This window comes from Palaemon carinicauda, unplaced genomic scaffold, assembly GCF_036898095.1.
Source record: "Palaemon carinicauda isolate YSFRI2023 unplaced genomic scaffold, ASM3689809v2 scaffold4, whole genome shotgun sequence".
Classification (NCBI taxonomy): Eukaryota; Metazoa; Arthropoda; class Malacostraca; order Decapoda; family Palaemonidae; genus Palaemon; species Palaemon carinicauda.
The window spans coordinates 928,900-949,371 of NW_027171650.1; the positions used below are offsets into that span (position 1 = coordinate 928,900).

Consider the following 20,472-nt stretch of genomic DNA (forward strand, 5'->3'; position numbering starts at 1 on the left):
CCCCACTTGGAGAGGAGATTCCTGTTCTCCGTAGCGGCAATTGTCCACGACCTCTTTGACCACTTCGTTTGGGAAGAGGTCTTTTCCCCAGATATTGGAGGTTATGAGCTTCCTTAGTTCGTGTCTCACCGCAGCCGAGGCGAACACGAACTCTCTACAAGTCCTTCGGGCTTTGATTAAGTTGTACAAGTCCTTGGTGACTGTCGCCAAATGAGATTTGGCGAAGACCATGTACATATCTGGGGTGTCCGGGATGCTTGCCATAGTCTCTAAGCCAGTCTGCAGAGACATGGAAGCAGCAAGACGTTCTTTAGTCTCTTGTTCCCTGCGCAGGAGAGACTCTGACAGCTTCGGGAGGTCTTCCATTAATCTACGATTGAAAATTGTGGCCTGGAAGCTATTCACAAACTAACACAAACACACCTAAACTTCATTGGTGGAAGTAATAATAATAATAATAATAATAATAATAATAATAACAATAATAATAGTAATAAACTCCCGTATATAATAATGAGCAATTGTATGGCTATATATATATATATATATATATATATATATATATATATATATATATATATATATATATATATATATATATATATATGTGTGTGTATATATATATATATATATATATATATATATATATATATATATATATATATATATATATATGTGTGTATATATGTATATATGATTATATATATATTTTTCTAAGATTATACTGAGCTCTCCCAGTCCCACTGCTTGGGGAGATTGGAAGTGCTAATGTCCTTGGGAGAAGGGAGTGCATGTGTGTGCATATCTATCTAAAGATTCAGCCCTCATTTTTGGCAGGTCACGTACACTAATAATAATAATAGTAATTATAATAAAAATAATAATAATAGAAGAAGAAGAGGGCCTAAGATCACTTTAACAGTTTTTTGCTATGAATAATACTCAGCATTTATCAATAATGATAATGTTTGATATAAAAATTAATATTATCACAAGGGATGGATCGACGAATGACAGATGACTGCCTGTCTGTCTGTATAGATTGCCTTACCTTGTGTCAGACACGGGCTCTTGCCGCTGGGCAGCCCGTAATGACAGACGACTTCCACGCGCAGAAACCAACAAAATAATTTCACGATATATCGATATTCTAAATTTCTATGTGACTCTTTAATTTTAAAAGCCTCAAAATATAAATTTCATTCCAAAACTAATATGAATTATACATTAATCAAAATAAATACATATTTACCAAGGGATTTAATAATTTCTATATGGGATAACCAATTGTATGAAAATTTTTTTCCTTGAAATCAAGGAGATAATTTGCTTGTGTGCAAGTTGCTCGGAGTGAGAGAAGCGGCTACATGAAAGGAACAGAGGAAATCCTAAGTATTTCAATTATCAATATACAATTTAAATACGCTAATAAAAGAATAAAATCAGTTAGATCAAAGCCACAGATGAAGAAATAAGGAAAAGGGCCAAACCAGAAAGCAAGATTAGAAAATGGCTTAATAAGCGAGTTTTTTAAAATCAGTTAACCATCAGCTCGTATTGCGTAGGTCTAAAGGACTGTGATCCTTCAAGTGCGGTGATGTCAAAGCATAAAAACACCGTCATGTTTCCCTTTTCAATTATCTGTATGCTTTAAGCATTGGATTGTAGGCCTATCTTGCATTGCAGATTCTGCATCTATATGTTTTAAGCGAGGCATTGTAGGCCTATATAACATTACAGCTCCTGCATCTATAGAGCATTGTATTGTAGGCCTATCTGACATTGCAGTCAGCAGGAACATCGTTGCTTTCGTGCAGTATTCTAAAATTCAGGATTTGTATTCCTCCTGTGTTTCTTTGGTAGCAGCAAAATCGATCTATTTTAGTGTGCAAACGATTACGACCAGCTTCAGATTTTGAGGATTTTTTTTTCTATTTATTTTTTTGGGGGGACAGGAAGAAACTATTTCAGTCTATTGTTTTTACATTTTAGAGATTTAACTAGAATTCATTATATATATACACACACACACACACACACACACATATTTAAAGCATATCTCAGTGACACAGTGTTCAGACTAAATTTCCGACCAATGAAAGGTCGACATGATATTGTTCTTGTAAATAATGTTTTAAGCATAGACTATAGATTGGCTTAGCTACTCAAGGAACTGTCTTCTTCTTTCAACCTTATCATTCCCATTGTATAGCAGGGTCAGCCGCTTGAGTCAGCTCTCTCCATCTATCTATATTCTCTTCATTTTATTTAGAGTACATCAACACCAAATCTTTAATCAATAATTTTAGAAAAAAAACTTTTTTATTCCAAATCAAATTTGAATAAAAAAATATTGTTATTCAGTCGAAGCCTTCAAAAGTTAATGGAGAGATTGATATTGTATTGACTCTAAAATTAGGTAAAGGAAAAATGAGCTTTAACCAGAGAGGGATCCAATGTAGTACTATCTTGCCATCGTACCAAATGACTCTCTAGCAGTAGTATCTCCTCGGGTGCCTCTCCTTGCCCATCATATTACTGATTTATTTGATAAAAAAAAAATTTAATATCATAAATAGCTGTAATAATAATTAGTAGTAAAAGCAAATAAATTCTTAATTATTAATCTTTGTAAGAAATTATGAATTTATCAACAAATCTGTAAACTTTGCATAAAATGTTTGAGTCTTCTTAAATGGAGAATATTTTCCGAGCAGTAATGGCAGTGATGTCTGTATCTTCCTGGATAACCTGAAGTAAAGAGACTCGGGTTTTCCGAGAGTCCTGGGTCGGGTCAAGCCCTAAGAAATCGACTCCGTTGAGGATCCTTCCTCTTGGGTGTCTTCCGATTCAGGACTACCTCTCGGTTTGGGGTTCCGAGACAGGCAGGATAGAAAGAGAGTATCCTGTCACTGACGTCCCCCGGTTATCCAGCAAAACAGCAACAGGCTTTCTTTGGTCTGGTGTTCAATTCTCTCCCCTCCCCTTTTTTTCTCTCTCTCTCTCTCTCTCTCTCTCTCTCTCTCTCTCTCTCTTTTATTCTTCTCCTTCATCTCTTCCTCTACTAATACATGTAGTAGGGGTGGGGAAACTGGTGAATACTTTATATTTTAGCATCGGGCAAGCGTTTTCATAAGTTTCCATTTAGTATTAACTATTATATTTCACTTTGTAAACATGTGTATGTATGAGACAACATTGGTCCACTTTTATGAAAAAAAAAATGATTATTGAAAGAACTCAGAGCGTTAAAAAATCGAACAAAAATACTTAAATGCTTTAATGTCCAAGTGAGGAAGAGGGAGTCAAGAGGGGAAATCATTTAAGTTTAGTCCTGTAGTCGAATGAAAACAATTTATGCATTTGGGTTATGAATTCAAAGTTATTATTTGATTTTTCTTATGTCGTTTTGTGTATAAAGCAAAAGTTAGTTAATGTCATGGTTTTGAAACTTGCAATAAATTACAAAGCTTAGATTATAGTCAACGTTGCCTATATTGGACAAAAAGACGTGGACGAAGTGTCGCCGAACAAAGTGACATCGGAAAAAAACATGTCGACCCACCATATAGGTCTAATCTCTCAAGGGGTTTATTCAAGGTGAAGAAATAATGAAAAATAAATAATTAAATAATCGAGTAGGAGTGTTATCTTCGCTCTTATATATGTATGTATGTATATGTATCTGCATATTTGTATGTATGTATGTATGTATATATATATATATATATATATATATACATATATATATATATTTATATGTATATATATACATACATAAATTATATTTATATATATATATAAATAATATATATATATATATATATATATTTATGTATATATATATATATATATATACACAGTATATATCTATATATATATATATATATATATATTTATATATATATATATATACAGTAGATATATATATATATATATATATATTTATATATATATATATATATACAGTAGATATATATATATATATATATATATAATGATTGCAAAATATGCAAAACGCTGACAAGTGAATAGGAAGTTGATAAAAAGATTCAAACGAAATACACAAAAAATTCTGGCATATCAATTTATGGCTCATATCCATAACATTACAAATAAGAAATACATTTAGAAATGCTGTAAAAATAGAAAAATAGCTTGTGGAATCTTCCTTACATAATAAAGAGCAAGTGTCTGGTTCTAGTTGTGTATATATATATACACACACACACACACACACACACATATATATATATATATATATATATACATACAGGTAGGTAGATAGATAGATAGAACTATATAGAGAGATATTTCTTTCTTACTTGTTACTTGTTTTGGGTTTAAATACAACCCTCCACTGAAGTCGAGTGAACTACTTCTCGGGCGGGTCCATATCAATCATCTAACGAAACATTTTCCTTATAACTTATACAATTCTTTGATTGTAGCATCTTCCAAATCATATGATCGTGTGAAAAGTAATGTCTTTAGTTTCTTCTTAAATTCAATTGCTCCATTGAGGTTCTTCATTTCAGTTGGCAGTTTATTATAATGTCTAGGCGCACAGTAGCTAAAAGCCCTTTAACCAAATTTACTATTTGTTCTTGGTTCAGATAGCTTATGTTTGTCACTCATGTGTCTTATGTTAACATTTGTTTCTAGTTCTAGTTTGTTCAGGCATTCTTTTAGATATTTTGGTTCATTTAGGTTCAGTATCTTAAACGTTAGTAAGAGTAGCTTGTATTCAATTCTCACCTTTACCGGCAGCCAGTGTAATTTAATTAGTGCAGGGGTAACTCTTTCCCTATTGTGTAGTCCTTTTATTAATCTAGCGGCTCTGTTTTGTACTCTCTGAATTTTCTTCAGCTGATAATTTGGTAAGCCATAGAACAGTGAGTTGCAGTAATCAATTCTTGAAAATATTTGGTGATTAATGAGTATGGCCATAGATTTTTCATCTAAGTATTTACTAATATATGCTATGTTTCTAGTATGATAGTTACAATTTCTTACCATATTATTTATATGTTCATTCATTGTCAGTCTATCATCCATGATTACTCCAAGATTTCTGACAGATTTCTTTGCTTTGAGCTTTTGTATATAAAGGAGAATGTTCTATAATAAATTTACTCAGTTGCTTTCATACTGTCTTTGAGTCACAACCTTCTCTCGGCCCCTCACATAGGTGACCCTGGAGGTTGACTCGCTACCACCGCCTTCCGCTCTCGCCCCTCCATCGTTGGTACTACGGCGGACTCTACGTAAGTTATTGCTGCGACTCCCCTATTGAAACTTTCATTGTTCGCCAGCGGAGAGGTGTTTGCTTGGTTTCAGCGTGCAGAGGTCCAGTTTCGCATCAAGGGCGTGACTCGCTCAACCACCAAAGCAGATTATGTTCTTGTGGCGATACCCGAGGACACCTTCCCGGAAATATCCGACTGGCTTTGTGAACAAGGAGACACCCCAATAGCGTATGACGCCCTCAAAACATACCTTCTGGAGCAGTACTCGCAGTTGCCAACCCCCCGTATAGCAAAGCTTTTTCACCTCTCGCAACAACCGTCGGGGGACCAAAGGGCTTCGCTTGCCCTCAGGGAAATGACCAGTATCGCTTGCCTTCAACCTGCTGCAGACGGCTCTCCTCGTGAGGTGAACCTACTTCGTGCCCTTTGGATACGCCGTTTACCCGGACCTATACACGATGCCATACCCGATGTCGATAGTTTACCCATAAAGGACTTGATGACTAAAGCCGTTGCCCTTACGGACAGCCACTTCAAAACCTCCTACAACGCCTCCATCCCTGACGAAGAGGATGCCTATTCAACGTCAACCGAACTTAACGTGAATGCCATAGGACATACACGCCTACCCCGTGATGTGCCGAAGCGGCGACAAAGCCACCCACCACCCACCACTCGTTTGCGCCCCAACCAACGACTTATAAAGCCACTTACTACCTCCCATCCGCTGCTTTTTTGCTATTACCACTTTAGATTCGGGGCAACCGCGAAGAAATGTGCCAAGGATTGTCAGTGGCCAAAAAACGTGTAATTAGGCCATCGCTCGTGGCGGTGGCCTCCCATGTTTCTAATCTTTTCTTTTTACATGATGCAGGAATGGTCGTGCAATTTTTGGTTGGCACGGGTGCTTGTCGTTCTCTTTTGCAAAGGGAACTCTTCAGGACACGACGTAGTCTGTCTACGTCTGACGACGTCCGCTTGATAGCTGCCAACGGATCTGCAATACCCACCTACGGTTACGAGAACCTCACATTATCGTTCGGAAACTGTAAATTCAATTGGAAGTTTCTCGCTGCTGACGTCACATTGCCAATCTTCGATGTGGATTTCGTCTCTCATTTCCACCTTCTGGTCGATGTTGCCCACCAACGATTGGTCAACGCAGACTCGTACTTGTCGACACCTCTCCAACCCGGCTCCTCTAACCTTGCTCTCCACATCAGCGCACCCACGGATGCCTACGCCCACGTCCTCACGTCAATGGAAGTGAAGTGAAGATGAATGCTAAAAGTAACTGAAAAGTTGGAGGTTTTTATGAAGAGGTTGGTGAATTCAATAAGTGAAGGGTCGATTGTCGTTTTGCTGGCCTATTGGAAACGTCCCTGCCTGATGATCTGCCGGACTGGGGTTCGAGTCCTGATCAAGCTCAATATTTTCTTGTAGTGTCTGAAATCTCGCCGTCCTTCTGAGCTATGGATGGGTGTTTGAGGGGTAGCCTTATAGGTCTATCTGTTGAGTCATCACCAGCCATTAGCTGACCCTTCATGGCCCCGGCTTAGGAGACGGGGCTTGGGCACTGATCATATGTATATATGGTCAGTCTCTAGGGCATTGTCCTGCTAGGGCAATGTCCTTGTCCCTTTCTTCTGCCATTAATGAGTGACCTTTAACGTGGGGACAATAATTTGATGAGAGGTGGGAAAAATCGTAGGAAGATCTGTAATAGGCTGGATAATACTAGTAGAAAATGCAAGAACAAAATATATTGTTGGTTACTCTCGCATTTTTCCTTCACCCCTGCTTGAATTTTTGTTTTAGTATCGAGTATTTAATCCCTTAAATGTTCTATTTCATTCAATGAATTGCCTTTTCCTGGTTCTTCGTTTGAGTGTTACATCCATCGTGGTCAAGAAATCACATTTTCTATCCATATTTAGCTAAACAATATTATACTTGTTTCAATATCCAAATATATTTCCACCACATAGTCATTTACATTTCAAGTAATCTTCATATACAGCTAGTATCATTTCATGCAATAAAATCTTACTCGTTTTTCCCATCACTGCATCGTTTCATCATTACGTAAACAAAAATATACATGAGTGATATTCTCCTGAGGTTTCCATCCGGATTTTTCTTCGCTCTGCTAAATTCCCGCAACACCAAACTTTCTCGAGACCTTGGTGAAAAAAGATTGATTAAATCATCTTCCAAGGAATCGTTTCCGGAACAGTTAGGCCAAAGAAAATTAATATTGATGAACATCTGTAATAAAACAATCCCTTTCAAATAAAACTGGAGCATTTAGATTAACTTTGTTCGCAAAGGATTCAGACTTTTTCTTGGAAAGGAAGATGAGAGGATTTTTGTAATGTTTGTCGCCCGAATATTAAAAACTGGTTTCTCTGCTGTTTTCGACGAGTTTTTAGTTATTGTGAATTTTCTATTCGTTACGTCGCTTAGTTAGCTAAAGCTGATTTTAAAATTTAAAAAGTAATAATGTTCAACATAATTTATACTTTTTCTTTGAAGTTAACTTAATAGTGTATATATATATATATATATATATATATATATATATATATATATATATATATATATATATATATATATATATATTCTCCTATACCTACACACACACACATACACACACACACTATATATATATATATATATATATATATATATATATATATATATATATATATATATATATATATATATATATATCGCTTTTGGACATATTTCTTTTCTTATATAGTTGTCCTTAGATGCCGAAGCATGGGTGTGTATATGATCGTGTAGGCGTGTGTGTGTCATATACCATAGGCCTGTGTTCCCTCTGGAAGGCGAGGTGCTATCAATTATATATAATGTCTGTAGAGTGAGGTTTTAACGCTAACGCCGATTGCTATGACAGCTGTAAATAATGACACTCATTTTCAGCTGGGTGAACTAGTGGACAGCATCGGGCTACGAGCCATACATGGACACCGTAAAGCAAATTCATTTTCATCTTAGGGACTAAATTTTCCGTCTTCTGGGATTCATTTAGGATCAATCTGCTTACTCGATAACCTGCTCATTGGCTCCAACCCAACATTGGTGGAATCAAATCCTTTGTCTCATTTTGTTATTTCCAAGCCATTTTGATAAAAAAAAAAAAAAAAAATATACAAGTCATTGAGTATTAATAGAACTATATTTTGGTGGTTCTAAGATTTTCTAGAATCAGATAACCTGGTAATTATGTAATTAGTGGTTTTATGGAAAGCTTTTTTATGATAAATATATTTTTATGATAACATTAAAGGTTTATGATAGAATACACAAGAAGGACTCAGTCAGATGGTATCGCTGAAGGTTTTACATCATAAAGTTCACTAAAATAGTTATATTGATTGATCAAGGATCTCTCTCTCTCTCTCTCTCTCTCTCTCTCTCTCTCTCTCTCTCTCTCTCTCTCTCTCTCTCTGCGTTAGATGTGTTTAACCAACTTAAAGATACAGTAATTCTTCTTTCTAACTTATATCCGATTACGACTTTATAGAAACTTGACTAAAATATTATAACTTCTGATTTAATTTTCTACTGCTTCCCAGGTAACATCGAAAGGACAAAAACATTGAGGGAAAGTACAAGATGTCATTACAGTCAGCCTCACACATTAATGGGAAATTTGGTATCATGATTACATATTTTTTAGTTGATTATTTACGTCTTTTCGTTTCCGTGCTTGTTTGTTACCCTTCTCGGAGTCTTTAGATTGTAATAATAATAATAATAATAATAATAATAATAATAATAATAATAACTAGAGGGGCACTCACTGGAACGCAGACCTCCATGAGGCAGCTTATTTCTCGACCTTTTGCTTAACGTTGACCTTGAACATTGGCCTTAATATGGATTTTCAAACTCTCAAGTATGAACAAAGTTTGAAGTCTTTGTGACCATGATGTTCAAACTTATGGCTGATTACGTGCAATAAAGATTTCAGAAGAAGGTGACCTTGACCTTTGACCATGATCTTCCAAAATTTAATCATTTCCAATTTTTTTTATGTACCAGTTAATCTTTGCAATTTCCATTAAATACGATTAAAAATGTGGCCTGGAAGCTATTCAAGAACTAACACAAACACACGCAAACTTCGTTTGTGGAGGTAATAATAATAATAATAATAATAATAATAATAATGATAATAATAATAATAATACTAATCTCCCTTACATAATAATGAGCACGTGTATGGCTATATATATATATATATATATATATATATATATATATATATATATATATATTTCTTTATGGTTATACGGAACAAAAATTTTCATACAATTGGTTATCCCATATAGAAATTATCAAATCCCTTAGTAACTATATAATATTTTGATAAATGTATAATTCATATTAGTTTTGGAATGAAATTTTTATTTTGAGGCTTTTATAATTAAAAAGTCACATAGAAATTTAAAACATCGATATATCATGAAATTATTTTGTTGGTTTCTGCGCGTGGAAGTCGTCTGTCATTCGTCGATCCATCCCTTGTGTTGATTAATATTAATTTTCAAATCAACCATTATCATTATTAATAAATGTTGAGTATTATTCATAGCATAAAATTGTTATAGTGATCTTAGGCATTCTTCTTCTTCTTTTATTATTATTATTGTTATTATTATTATTATTATTATTATTATTATTATTATTATTAGTGTACGTGACCCGTCAAAAAAGGAGGGCTGAATCTTTAGATAGATATGCGCAAGCATGCACTCCCTTCTCCCCAGGGGATGAGTACTCATGCCCTGGGGAGAAGGGAGTGCATGCTTGTGCAAATCTATCTAAAGATTCAGCCCTCATTTTTTGACGGGTCACGTACACTAATAATAATAATAATAATAATAATAATAATAACAATAATAATAATAAAAGAAGAAGAAGAATGCCTAAGATCACTATAACAATTTTATGCTATGAATAATACTCAACATTTATTAATAATGATAATGGTTGATTTGAAAATTAATATTAATCAACACAAGGGATGGATCGACGAATGACAGAAGACTTCCACGGGCAGGAACCAACAAAATAATTTCATGATATATCGATGTTTTAAATTTCTATGTGACTCTTTAATTATAAAAGCCTCAAAATAAAAATTTCATTCCAAAACTAATATGAATTATACATTTATCAAAATATTATATAGTTACTAAGGGATTTGATAATTTCTATATGGGATAACCAATTGTATGAAAATTTTTGTCCTTGAAATCAAGGAGATAATTTGCTTGTGTGCAAGTTGCTCGGAGTGAGAGAAGCGGCTACATGAAAGGAACAGAGGAAATCCTAAGTGTTTCAATTATCCATAGACAATTTAAGTACGCTAATAAAGGAATAAAATCAGTTAGATCAAAGCCACAGATTAAGAAATATGGAAAACGGCCAAATTAGCAAGCAAGATTAGAAAATCGGTTAATAAGCGAGTTTTCATGTCAGTTAACTGCCAGCTCGTATTGCGTAGGCCTAAAGGACAGTGATCCTTCAAGTGTGGTGGTGTAAAAGCATAAAAACACCGTCATGTTTTCCTTTGCAATTATCTGTATGCTTTAAGCATTGGATTGTAGGCCTATCCTGCATTGCAGATTCTGCATCTATAAGTTTTAAGCGTTGCATTGTAGGCCTATATAACTTTACAGCTCCTGCATGTATAGAGCATTGTATTTTAGGCCTATCTGACATTGCATTCAGCAGGAACATCGTTGCTTTTGTGCAGTATTCTAAAATTCAGCATTTCTATTCTCCCTGTGTTTCTTTGGTAGCAGCAAAATCGATCTATTTTAGTGGGCAAACGATTACGATCAGCTTCAGATTCTGAGGCCTTTTTTTTTTTTTTTTTTTTTTTTTTTTTTTTTTTTTTTTTTTGATAGGAAGATACTATTTCAGTAAAGTTACTTTTCTTAAATGAAAATGACCAGTTTTCGGTTTTTACATTTTAGAGTTTTAATTAAAATTCATTATATATATCATCATCCTCTCCTACGCCTACTGACGCAAAGGGCCTCGGTTTCATTTCACCAGTCGTCTCTATATTGAGTTTTTAAATCAATACTTTTCCATTCATTCTCCACTTCACATTCTATAAAATGAAAATGTCCAAAGAATTATATCAAACATGGTCTATAACTATTGTTTGAACTTAAACGTCATAGTTACAAACAAACAATAGTTATAGTGAAATCTTGGAAATAATTTGTGACTATTCGATGGATATTCTAGGTTTGATATTCAAGTTAAGAAATGGAAGTATTCATAGGCCTAACAAATGAGTTTTGAAGTTGGGGGTGTGAAGTCTTTCATATTTAAAGCATATCTCAGTGACACAGTGTTCAGACTAAATTTCCGACCAATGACAGGTCGACATGATATTGTTCTTGTAAATAATGTTTTAATAGTTTTAGACTTCTTGCAACACACCAGAGAACCCGCTGCCTCCGAATAAGCTATTGACGAGCCATAATTGGAAACAGGGTTCCTCACAGCTATGCTCTCATTGCAAAGCATAAACTATAGATTGGCTTAGCTACTCAAGTAACTGTCTTCTTCTTTCAACCTCATCATTCCCATTGTATAGAAGGGTCGGCCGCTCAAGTCAACTCTCTCCATCTATTTATATTCTCTTCATTTTATGTAGACTACATCAACACCAAATCTTTAATCAACGATTCTAAAAATAAACTATTTTATTCCAAATCAAATTTGAATAGAAAAATATTGTTATTCAGTCTTAGCCTTTAAAAGTTAAAGGAGAGATTGATATTGAGTTGACTCGAAAATTAGGCAAAGGGAAATTGAGCTTTAACCAGAGAGGGATCCAATGTAGTACTATCTTGCCATCACACTACCAAATAACTCTCTAGTAGTAGTGTCTCATCTGGTGCCTCTCCTTGCCCATCATATCACTGATTTATTTGATAAAAAAAAAATGTAAATTTCATAAATAGCTGTAATAATAATTAGTAGTAAAGGCAACTAAATTCTTAATTATTAATCTTTGAAAGAAATTATGAATTTATCAACAAATCTATAAACTTTGCATAAAATATTTGAGTCTTCTTAAATGGAAAATATTTTCCGAGCAGTAATGGCAGTGATGTCTGTTTCGCCAAGTCTCTCTGCAACTTCCATAGCAGAAAGACGTCTGAGCTGGTAGCTCCTAAGTTATTTACGCTAGTGTCAGTGATTAACTCTAAGGGTTTTTATACCCTTTATCGCAAGCCTAAGTTTACATCAGTCTACGGATTTTACTACCATAATTTCACGTCATCACTCATGGATGGAGATGTTGACCCAGATATTCCCACTTTGAATCTCCCCGATAGTGAGGATATCCTTAACCCTGATTGCAGAAAACTTCTTCATAAAATGGAGAACACTAACCCTACTACTGACCAGCTCCAGGAACTAGAATCTGCTGATGAAGACATGGAATCTGAAGCCCCTTTTCACTCTTCTCCTCCTCCTCAAAGGAAACGTGGCGCCTCCTCGTCCCCTCCACCTGGATACCAAGCTGCTAAGAAGCCTAATCAAGCCTCCTTGGACAGCACTGACTTCTCACTCCAACTTCCTCCTCACAGTTCTGATGATGAACATGAAGAGGACACACCTATCACTTCTTCAAGGACCACCTCTCCCCGTTCTTTAGACAGGGAAATTACTTCGAAAGATACTCCAGAAGAGCCTGATGACAACCCAGGTACACAGAAATAAAGGTAAGAAACTTACTGCACCTTCTCCTTCTACTACTGCACTCTTTAAGTTTAAAGCAGTCAGCACACCTCAACATAGTGCTTATGCCCAAGTCATGGGTATAGAGGACAGATACCCCAATATCAATATCACGGTTAAACCGAACTTGGAGGGGGACATGATCCTCTCTCCCCATGACAAGGCTGCAGAAGATATACTAAATTCAATTAAAACTCTTGTTAAACTAGACCCAGCTCAAAAACGTAGAATTTACATTGTCTGCGGTTATTCATACAAATATGACACTGACCGTTTACTTAAATACCCTGGTATTGTTCATGCTGAAAGATGCACACCCAAGGAAGGGGGTGTATCAAACAAAGTTAAATGTACCTTTTTGGGCCCCCCCCCTAATCAAATTAACTTAGGTATGTGGGGTAAATTTAGAGTTGAGGATTATAATCCTCCCCTCCTTCGTTGTCACAAGTGCCAGAAATACGGGCACCATAAGAATAACTGTCATGCTGCTCATCCTGTATGTGGAATATGTTCAAGGAGGCACGATACTTCCATCTGCCTTACTAAATACAAGACAGATGAACCCACTGAACCACGATGCCCTCACTGTAAGCAGGCACATCACTCATGGAATAAACGTTGCCTGGAAAGACTAAAAAGGAAATATGCGAGGAGGGGCCAACTCCCTCCCAACTCTGCTGCATCTGACTCAACTCCTAACCAACCATCCCAAATCCAACAACATCTTACTCCTGCCAATCCTTTACCCAATCCTACACCCCAAACCTACCCCTCCTATTGTGCCGCCCTAAAGACCTCTGTCACACCAACGACTAATCCTTCTACTATTACACAAACAACTCCTTCTTCACAGACTGTTTCCCCGTCTATGGCCTCTGCCCCTTCCTCCCAACCAAAACCCCAAAGACCACCCAAATCACCAAGATCCCCCAGACCTACACCTTCCTCTAAACCTCAACACAATCCTGTTCAAAACCAACACCCTCTTACTCCTTCAGACGTTACCTACACCCCCTTCCCTCAACATCTCATGATTCTACCTCTCCTGCCCCAAGTACAACGTCCAACTTTCATTATCCACATCTCCCACAACATAACACTTTTCCTCCAGCCTCTCAATCTTCCTCCTCTCATTCTATCCTTAACATCTTCCTTCAACCTGCTCTCCTTGAGCCTGCTATCATTTCTCTCATCCAAAAATTTGTCCCCAACCTAGTTGTAGATGATACATTTAAGTCTGCAATTAGGTTCCTTATTGAGACGCTTGCTGATGCTCTTACAACTTAGAATTCTCAGATTCCGACAGTGATGTGAGTTTACCCTCCTCCCCTCAACCACAGGTGAATAACTATATCAATGTGTTACAATGGAACATTTTAGGAATTAGGTTAAAGTACGCTATTCTGCAGTCCCAGGTAGCCGTACAGAGGCCGGACATCATTCTCTTGCAGGAAACACTACTAAGGGAACACACCTCCTTTAAATTTGCAAATTACAAGATATACAGAACCCACCACACTGACATTAGTCGTGGCTTGCTAACATTAATAAAAAACACAATTCCCTCCCAAAGAATTACAGATATTGACTGCCACGAAGCAGAGACTCTTAGTGTACAAATTACCCTTTTAAACACTACACTGACAATACACAATATCTACAAAAGCCCTACAAGAGACATTGATGCTACCCCACTCTTTGCGGATGCTGAGACACAGAGTACTGTTTTCTCAGGTGACTTTAATGGACATCACCCCTTCCTCAAGTCTACCTCCCCTACCAATACTACTGGTGAGCATCTCTATTCTTTACTTGGGGATTTTCCAGGTGTGAAACTCCTCAATAATGTGGACATGCCTACCCATATTGCTGGGGGAAGACTGGATCTTACGTTTGTCTCACAAGACTTATGCAACAACTCCTCCTGGGACCTGCATCCTGTCCTAACAAGTGATCACTTTGGCACTTGTTTCTCTCTTCAGTTGGATAAATTACCGGACCCTCCTCCTCCTCCTAAGAGATGGAATCCGGATTTCGCCAAATGGGATCTCTTTGAGCAGCACATGACTTCATGGGCTGATAGATACTCTGCTGCACCTCTGGAAGACGCTGATAACCTTCTTCTAACACTCAGTGAACAGCTAACTGAGGCGGCCGCATCCTCTATGCCAATGAAAAAACCCTTTACTAAAAACTATAAGGACTCTTGGTATTACAACCCCAGGATTAAGGCAATGAATAAGCGTCTCAATCGTATCAGAAAACTCTTTCGCAGGTACAACACTGATTCCCTATATCAAAACCTTGTTGTGGTAACACAACATTCTGCACAGGTTGCTACAGAAGTTAAAAATGAAAAATGGTATGACTGGTGTGCCGAGGTTAATGCCACTACTCCTTTGAAAAAGATTTGGGACTGGTTCAACAAAGTCTCTGGTAAAAGATCAACCATAAAGGTGTCACACCCAGATCCTCCAGCTCAGGCGCTACGACTGGCACAAGAGTTTGCCAACCGCTCTAAGTCTGATAACCTCGCTCCTGAGGCCAGACATAGACAAAGGGTCCTTTACCCTATTAGGTTGAACATGATCACTGCAGCTTGCAACATATCAGATGATACTGATGCACTGTACACCATGGAGGAACTTAATGTTGCCCTTTCTAAAACAAAAGATACAGCCCCTGGTACAGATCTTATAACGTATAGTATGCTTACACACATGGGTGACCCTGCAAAGGAGATATACCTTCAACTCATAAACAAAACTCATGTTGAAAGGGTTAGACCTCGGCTCTGGAGACAGCAGGACACTCAACCTGTTCCCAAACCTAAAGAGGAAAACGCCTATAGGCCTATAGCTCTGATCACTTGTACGGAGAAGGTTGCCGAACGTATGGTCCTCAACCGACTAAAATGGAAGATTGGTAAACTGCACCACAGACTGTATGCATTCACTGATGGTGTTGGCACTCATGAATGCATTACAGACCTTATGGCCACCATTAATGAGTCACATTCTCTTGTAGTCTTCCTGGACCTTGAGAAGGCTTTTGAACTGGCCAGTTCGGCTGCTATTCTCTTCTCACTTGTTCGCAAAAGGGTTAGAGGTCACCTGCTGTCCTGGGTTCAAGAGTACACTCAGGGCCGGGAGGCAAGAGTCACTTTTCAAGGTGCTACCTCACCTTTCCTCCCCTTGGAGAATGGCACCCCACAAGGGGGTATTCTAAGCCCGTTCTTATTTAATGTTCTCGTTGAAAACTTGTTGCTTATAGAACTCCCTCAAGGAATAGAGATGTTCATATATGCAGATGATATCTGCATTGTATGTCCACACTCTGTTCGTATACAATATCAGTCTCAAAAAATGCAAAGAGCTTTAAATGCAATAGTCCATGAATGTAACGAACTAGGTTTGAAAATTAACCCCCTTAAAACTAAGGCTATGGCCATTAAGTATTTTGAGCCTCCTCCCCCTCTTTTTATTGGTAACAACCCCATAGAGTGGGTTCAAAATTTCATTTACTTGGGTGTCAATATTAATTATAAGCTTCTCCCTCACACACAGGTTAAATTACTTAGACAAAAAGTTATCTCTCGCTTTCCAGCAATGAAAAGAATTACCACTTTAAAAAAAGGAGTCTCTTCCCATTTATTGAGATTATTCTATGTGCAAGCTGTAAGATCACAGGTTGAGTATGCCTCCCCTGTTCTCATTTCCCTCCCTTCACGGTTATTATCTTCACTAGAAGTTATACAAAATAATGCCATGAGAATAATTACTGGTGCCCCTATTTGGACAAGGCTTATCCTTCTCAGGCAGGAAACCAACCTGTTACCTCTTGCAGATAGAATAAAAATGCGTGTGTGCTGTATTATTATTAAAACCATAAAAGTTAATAGAAATTCCCCTCTAAAAACTAAAATTAACAGATTCATAAATTTGCATGAAGACCTAGAACCCCCTGATCATTATATTGGTAAACTTATTCAAACTATTAGAGATGTCAACATTCAGTTAGTCATACTTGATGTAAAGCATGATAAATTTCACCCAGAATATGTCCCTCCAGCCCCTTGGAGCCCTAATCCAATTGAAGTTAATTATACTGTTCTTCCAGCATTCAAATCTTTATGTACTCCTCAACAGCTTAAGAGTGCAGCTCTGGCCTCCATTGCCGATACCAGTGCTGCTAATGTTTACTTCACAGATGGGTCTGTAGACATGAATTTACCGGTTGCTGGCTCTGCTGTCTTCTCCAATACCTTTACCAGTGGTTGGAGGCTTTCTGACCATGCTTCTATCCTACAGGCAGAACTCTATGCCATTGCAAAGGCCTTGGAGAACTCCCTTTATAAGTATGGTCACACTACTATCCACACCGACTCAAAAGGTGCAATACAAAGTATTTTAAAACGTAACTTTAAAGAGAATATTCATTTAATCAGCACCATAAAGACTATGGCTACAGCCCATGCTCAAAGGAACAGAAAAGTTACCCTCAATTGGATACCTAGTCATGTAGGTATTCATGGAAATGATGAAGCTGACCGTCTTGCAAATAGTGCCCTTAGCTATCCCACTATAAGCAGAGCATGCAGACCCTCTCTCTCACACATCAAAAAGGTAATGTCCAACTATTGTCATCTTCAAAAGAAAAGTTTAATTCGGCAGGTTTTTCTTGATGGCTCCCGCTCTGCTAAGTGGTACACTGAGGTAACTAATATTATCCCCCATTCTATGCCTAAATCTCTTCGTAGACAACTAACAACCATTCTTTTCAGACTACGCCTTGGTTATCTCTGCAGTTGGCAGATCATTAGTATAGAAGATAGACCTTGTCCCTATTGTGATCTCCCCACTGGTACTGAACCATTAGAACACTACATATCAACTTGTACTGAAACTTTCCCTCTTCGTCAGTCCATAAACCTCCCTCCTCCTTACACTGCTGTACAAGTAACCAAACACATATTAGATAATACAAACACACTCTCGGGCTTTCTATGCTCATATCCCCCTCCCAGATAACTTAAATAAACACTTAGCTTAACCTTAGTCCTTTATCTACTCTAATCCCTCTCGCACACGTAAACCCATACTTATAACATAGCTTGTTAACTCATATCACTGTTGGAAATGCAAACCCATTATTCATATAAATGACTGTTCTCTATTCCTCCTTGAATTAATTCCCTATCCCCTAAGGGTAGTATCCCACTGATCCTTTCCTGAAACAAGCACACTTACAAGAGGATGGGGGCCTCTCTCGTACTAACTGGTCGAGCGTGGTACAGAATCGAGCCCTCCCCCTCTTTTCCCTACAACATAGCGCAGTAGGAGTTTAGGACTGGAGAGCGGTTATTTCTTGGCTGTGTTCCTCATAAGGAAACAGCTCTTGATTTTCCTGTTTTCCTTTTCTTCCTCCCTGCAGCTGCACACATTACCCTCCCATACCAGTATTATTTCCCTCAATCCTTTTAACCGTCATGCTCCTTTAACGGATATTCTAACTTTATTGTAAATTCTACTACTATTGTTATTTCTCACTTTTTGCTAGCTCTCTTTACTCTTAGCTAGCACTCAATCTATCTCCTCTCCCTACTACTTAAGCTTTCTTGGGATAATTTATGCCCTTTTTCTGCCTCCGACTAAATAACTTTACATTCATTCCCACGATCTCCTACTTCCCCGGGACTTGCTGCTATAAAACTTTCTCTCCTACTCGATAGACGCTGTCTATCAACAAATTTCCTTTCGTGGACCTAAAAAGGAGTCGCCCTACCGGGCCCATTTTACGTTGTCACGCCTGTCATACCCTTGTTCCCTTGTTGCTTTGCGTGGTGGAAGCTAGGAGACACTGCCCCTCATTCAGTTATACGGGCTAATTGACCAGGAATCTGCTTGCAAATTCCAGCCCGTGGGAAGCATGGTGAATAGCCATTACCCCCGCCTGGGAAACTCTCCCAGGCTGCTGTATGAGGATAAGTAGTTCTCTTTAACTTCCACTACTTTTTGCCTTACACTAAATAGCCGAGGCTATCTAATTTAACGTAATCAAATATTAGATATAAAGTAACTTTGACTCACTCATTTCATCACTTTCATATAATATTACCCTGAGACACCATACTCTCAATTATAGTACCTCACTTCAAACAATACTCCCTTACGGGCTGCCTAAGGCAAGAGCCCGTGTCTTACATAAGGTAAGGCAATCTTACAGACAGACAGACAGTCTGTTTCTTCCTGGATAACCTGAAGTAAAGAGACTCGGGTTTTCCGAGAGTCCTGGGTCGGGTCAAGCCCTAAGAAATCGACTCCGTTGAGGATCCTTCCTCTTGGGTGTCTTCCGATTCAGGACTACCTCTCGGTTTGGGGTTCCGAGACAGGCAGGATAGAAAGAGAGTATCCTGTCACTGACGTCCCCCGGTTATCCAGCAAAACAGCAACAGGCTTTCTTTGGTCTGGTGTTGAAATCTCTCTCTCTCTCTCTCTCTCTCTCTCTCTCTCTCTCTCTCTCTTTTATTCTTCTCCTTCTTCTCTTCCTCTACTAATACATGTAGTAGGGGTCGGGAAACTGGTGAATACTTTATATTTTAGCATCGGGCAAGCGTTTTTAATAAGTTTCCAATTAGTATTAACTATTATATTTCACTTTGTAAACATGTGTATGTATTAGACAACATTGGTCCACTTTTATGAAAAAAAAAATATTATTGAAAGAACTCAAAGCGTTAAAAAAATCGAAAAAAATACTTAAATGCTTTAATGTCCAAGTGAGGAAGAGGGCGTAAAGAGGGGAAATAATTTAAGCCTAGTCCTGTAGTCTAATGAAAACAAATTATGCCTTTGGGTTATGAATTCAAAGTTATTATTTGACTTTTCTTATGTCGTTTTGTGTATAAAGCAAAAGTTAGTTAATGTCGTGGTTTTGAAACTTGCAATAAATTACATAAGCCGAAGCTTAGATTATAGTCAACGGTGCCTATATTGGACAAAAAGACGTGGACGAAGTGTCGCCGAACGAAGTGACCGCGGAAAAAAAAGACCACCCATCATATAGGTCTAATCTCTCGAGGGGTTTATTCACGGCGAAGAAATAATGATAAATATATAATTAGATAATTGAGGTGGTGTGTTATCTTCGCTCTTATATATGTATGTATGCATATGTATATATATATAAATATATATATATATATATATATATATATATATATGTATATATATATATATATATATATATATATATATATATACATATATATATATATATATATATATATATATATATATATATATATATATATATATATATATATATATATATATATATAAAATGTATATATATATATATATATATATATGTATATATATATATATATATATATATATATATATATATATATATATAT

At 37.0% G+C, this 20,472-nt stretch overlaps 1 protein-coding gene across 1 annotated transcript; it reads left to right on the forward strand.

The window, feature by feature from the left end:
• The first annotated feature begins 13,131 nt into the window (after window positions 1-13,131).
• Window positions 13,132-18,085, forward strand: LOC137636823 (uncharacterized). Its single transcript, XM_068369179.1, has 3 exons — window positions 13,132-14,109; window positions 14,396-16,557; window positions 16,987-18,085. Exons 1-3 carry the CDS (start codon window positions 13,132-13,134, stop codon window positions 18,083-18,085), a joined length of 4,239 nt encoding a protein of 1,412 aa, XP_068225280.1.
• Window positions 18,086-20,472: the final 2,387 nt, after the last annotated feature.

Bases quoted from the DNA above. Each gene is read 5' to 3' on its own strand.
- LOC137636823 (XM_068369179.1), top strand. From the start codon at position 13,132: ATGGGTATAGAGGACAGATACCCCAATATCAATATCACGGTTAAACCG. The intron at 14,110-14,395 runs GTACAACGTCCA...CCTCAACCACAG, and splicing joins TTCTACCTCTCCTGCCCCAA to GTGAATAACTATATCAATGT. The intron at 16,558-16,986 runs GTGGGTTCAAAA...TAAAATTAACAG, and splicing joins ATTGGTAACAACCCCATAGA to ATTCATAAATTTGCATGAAG.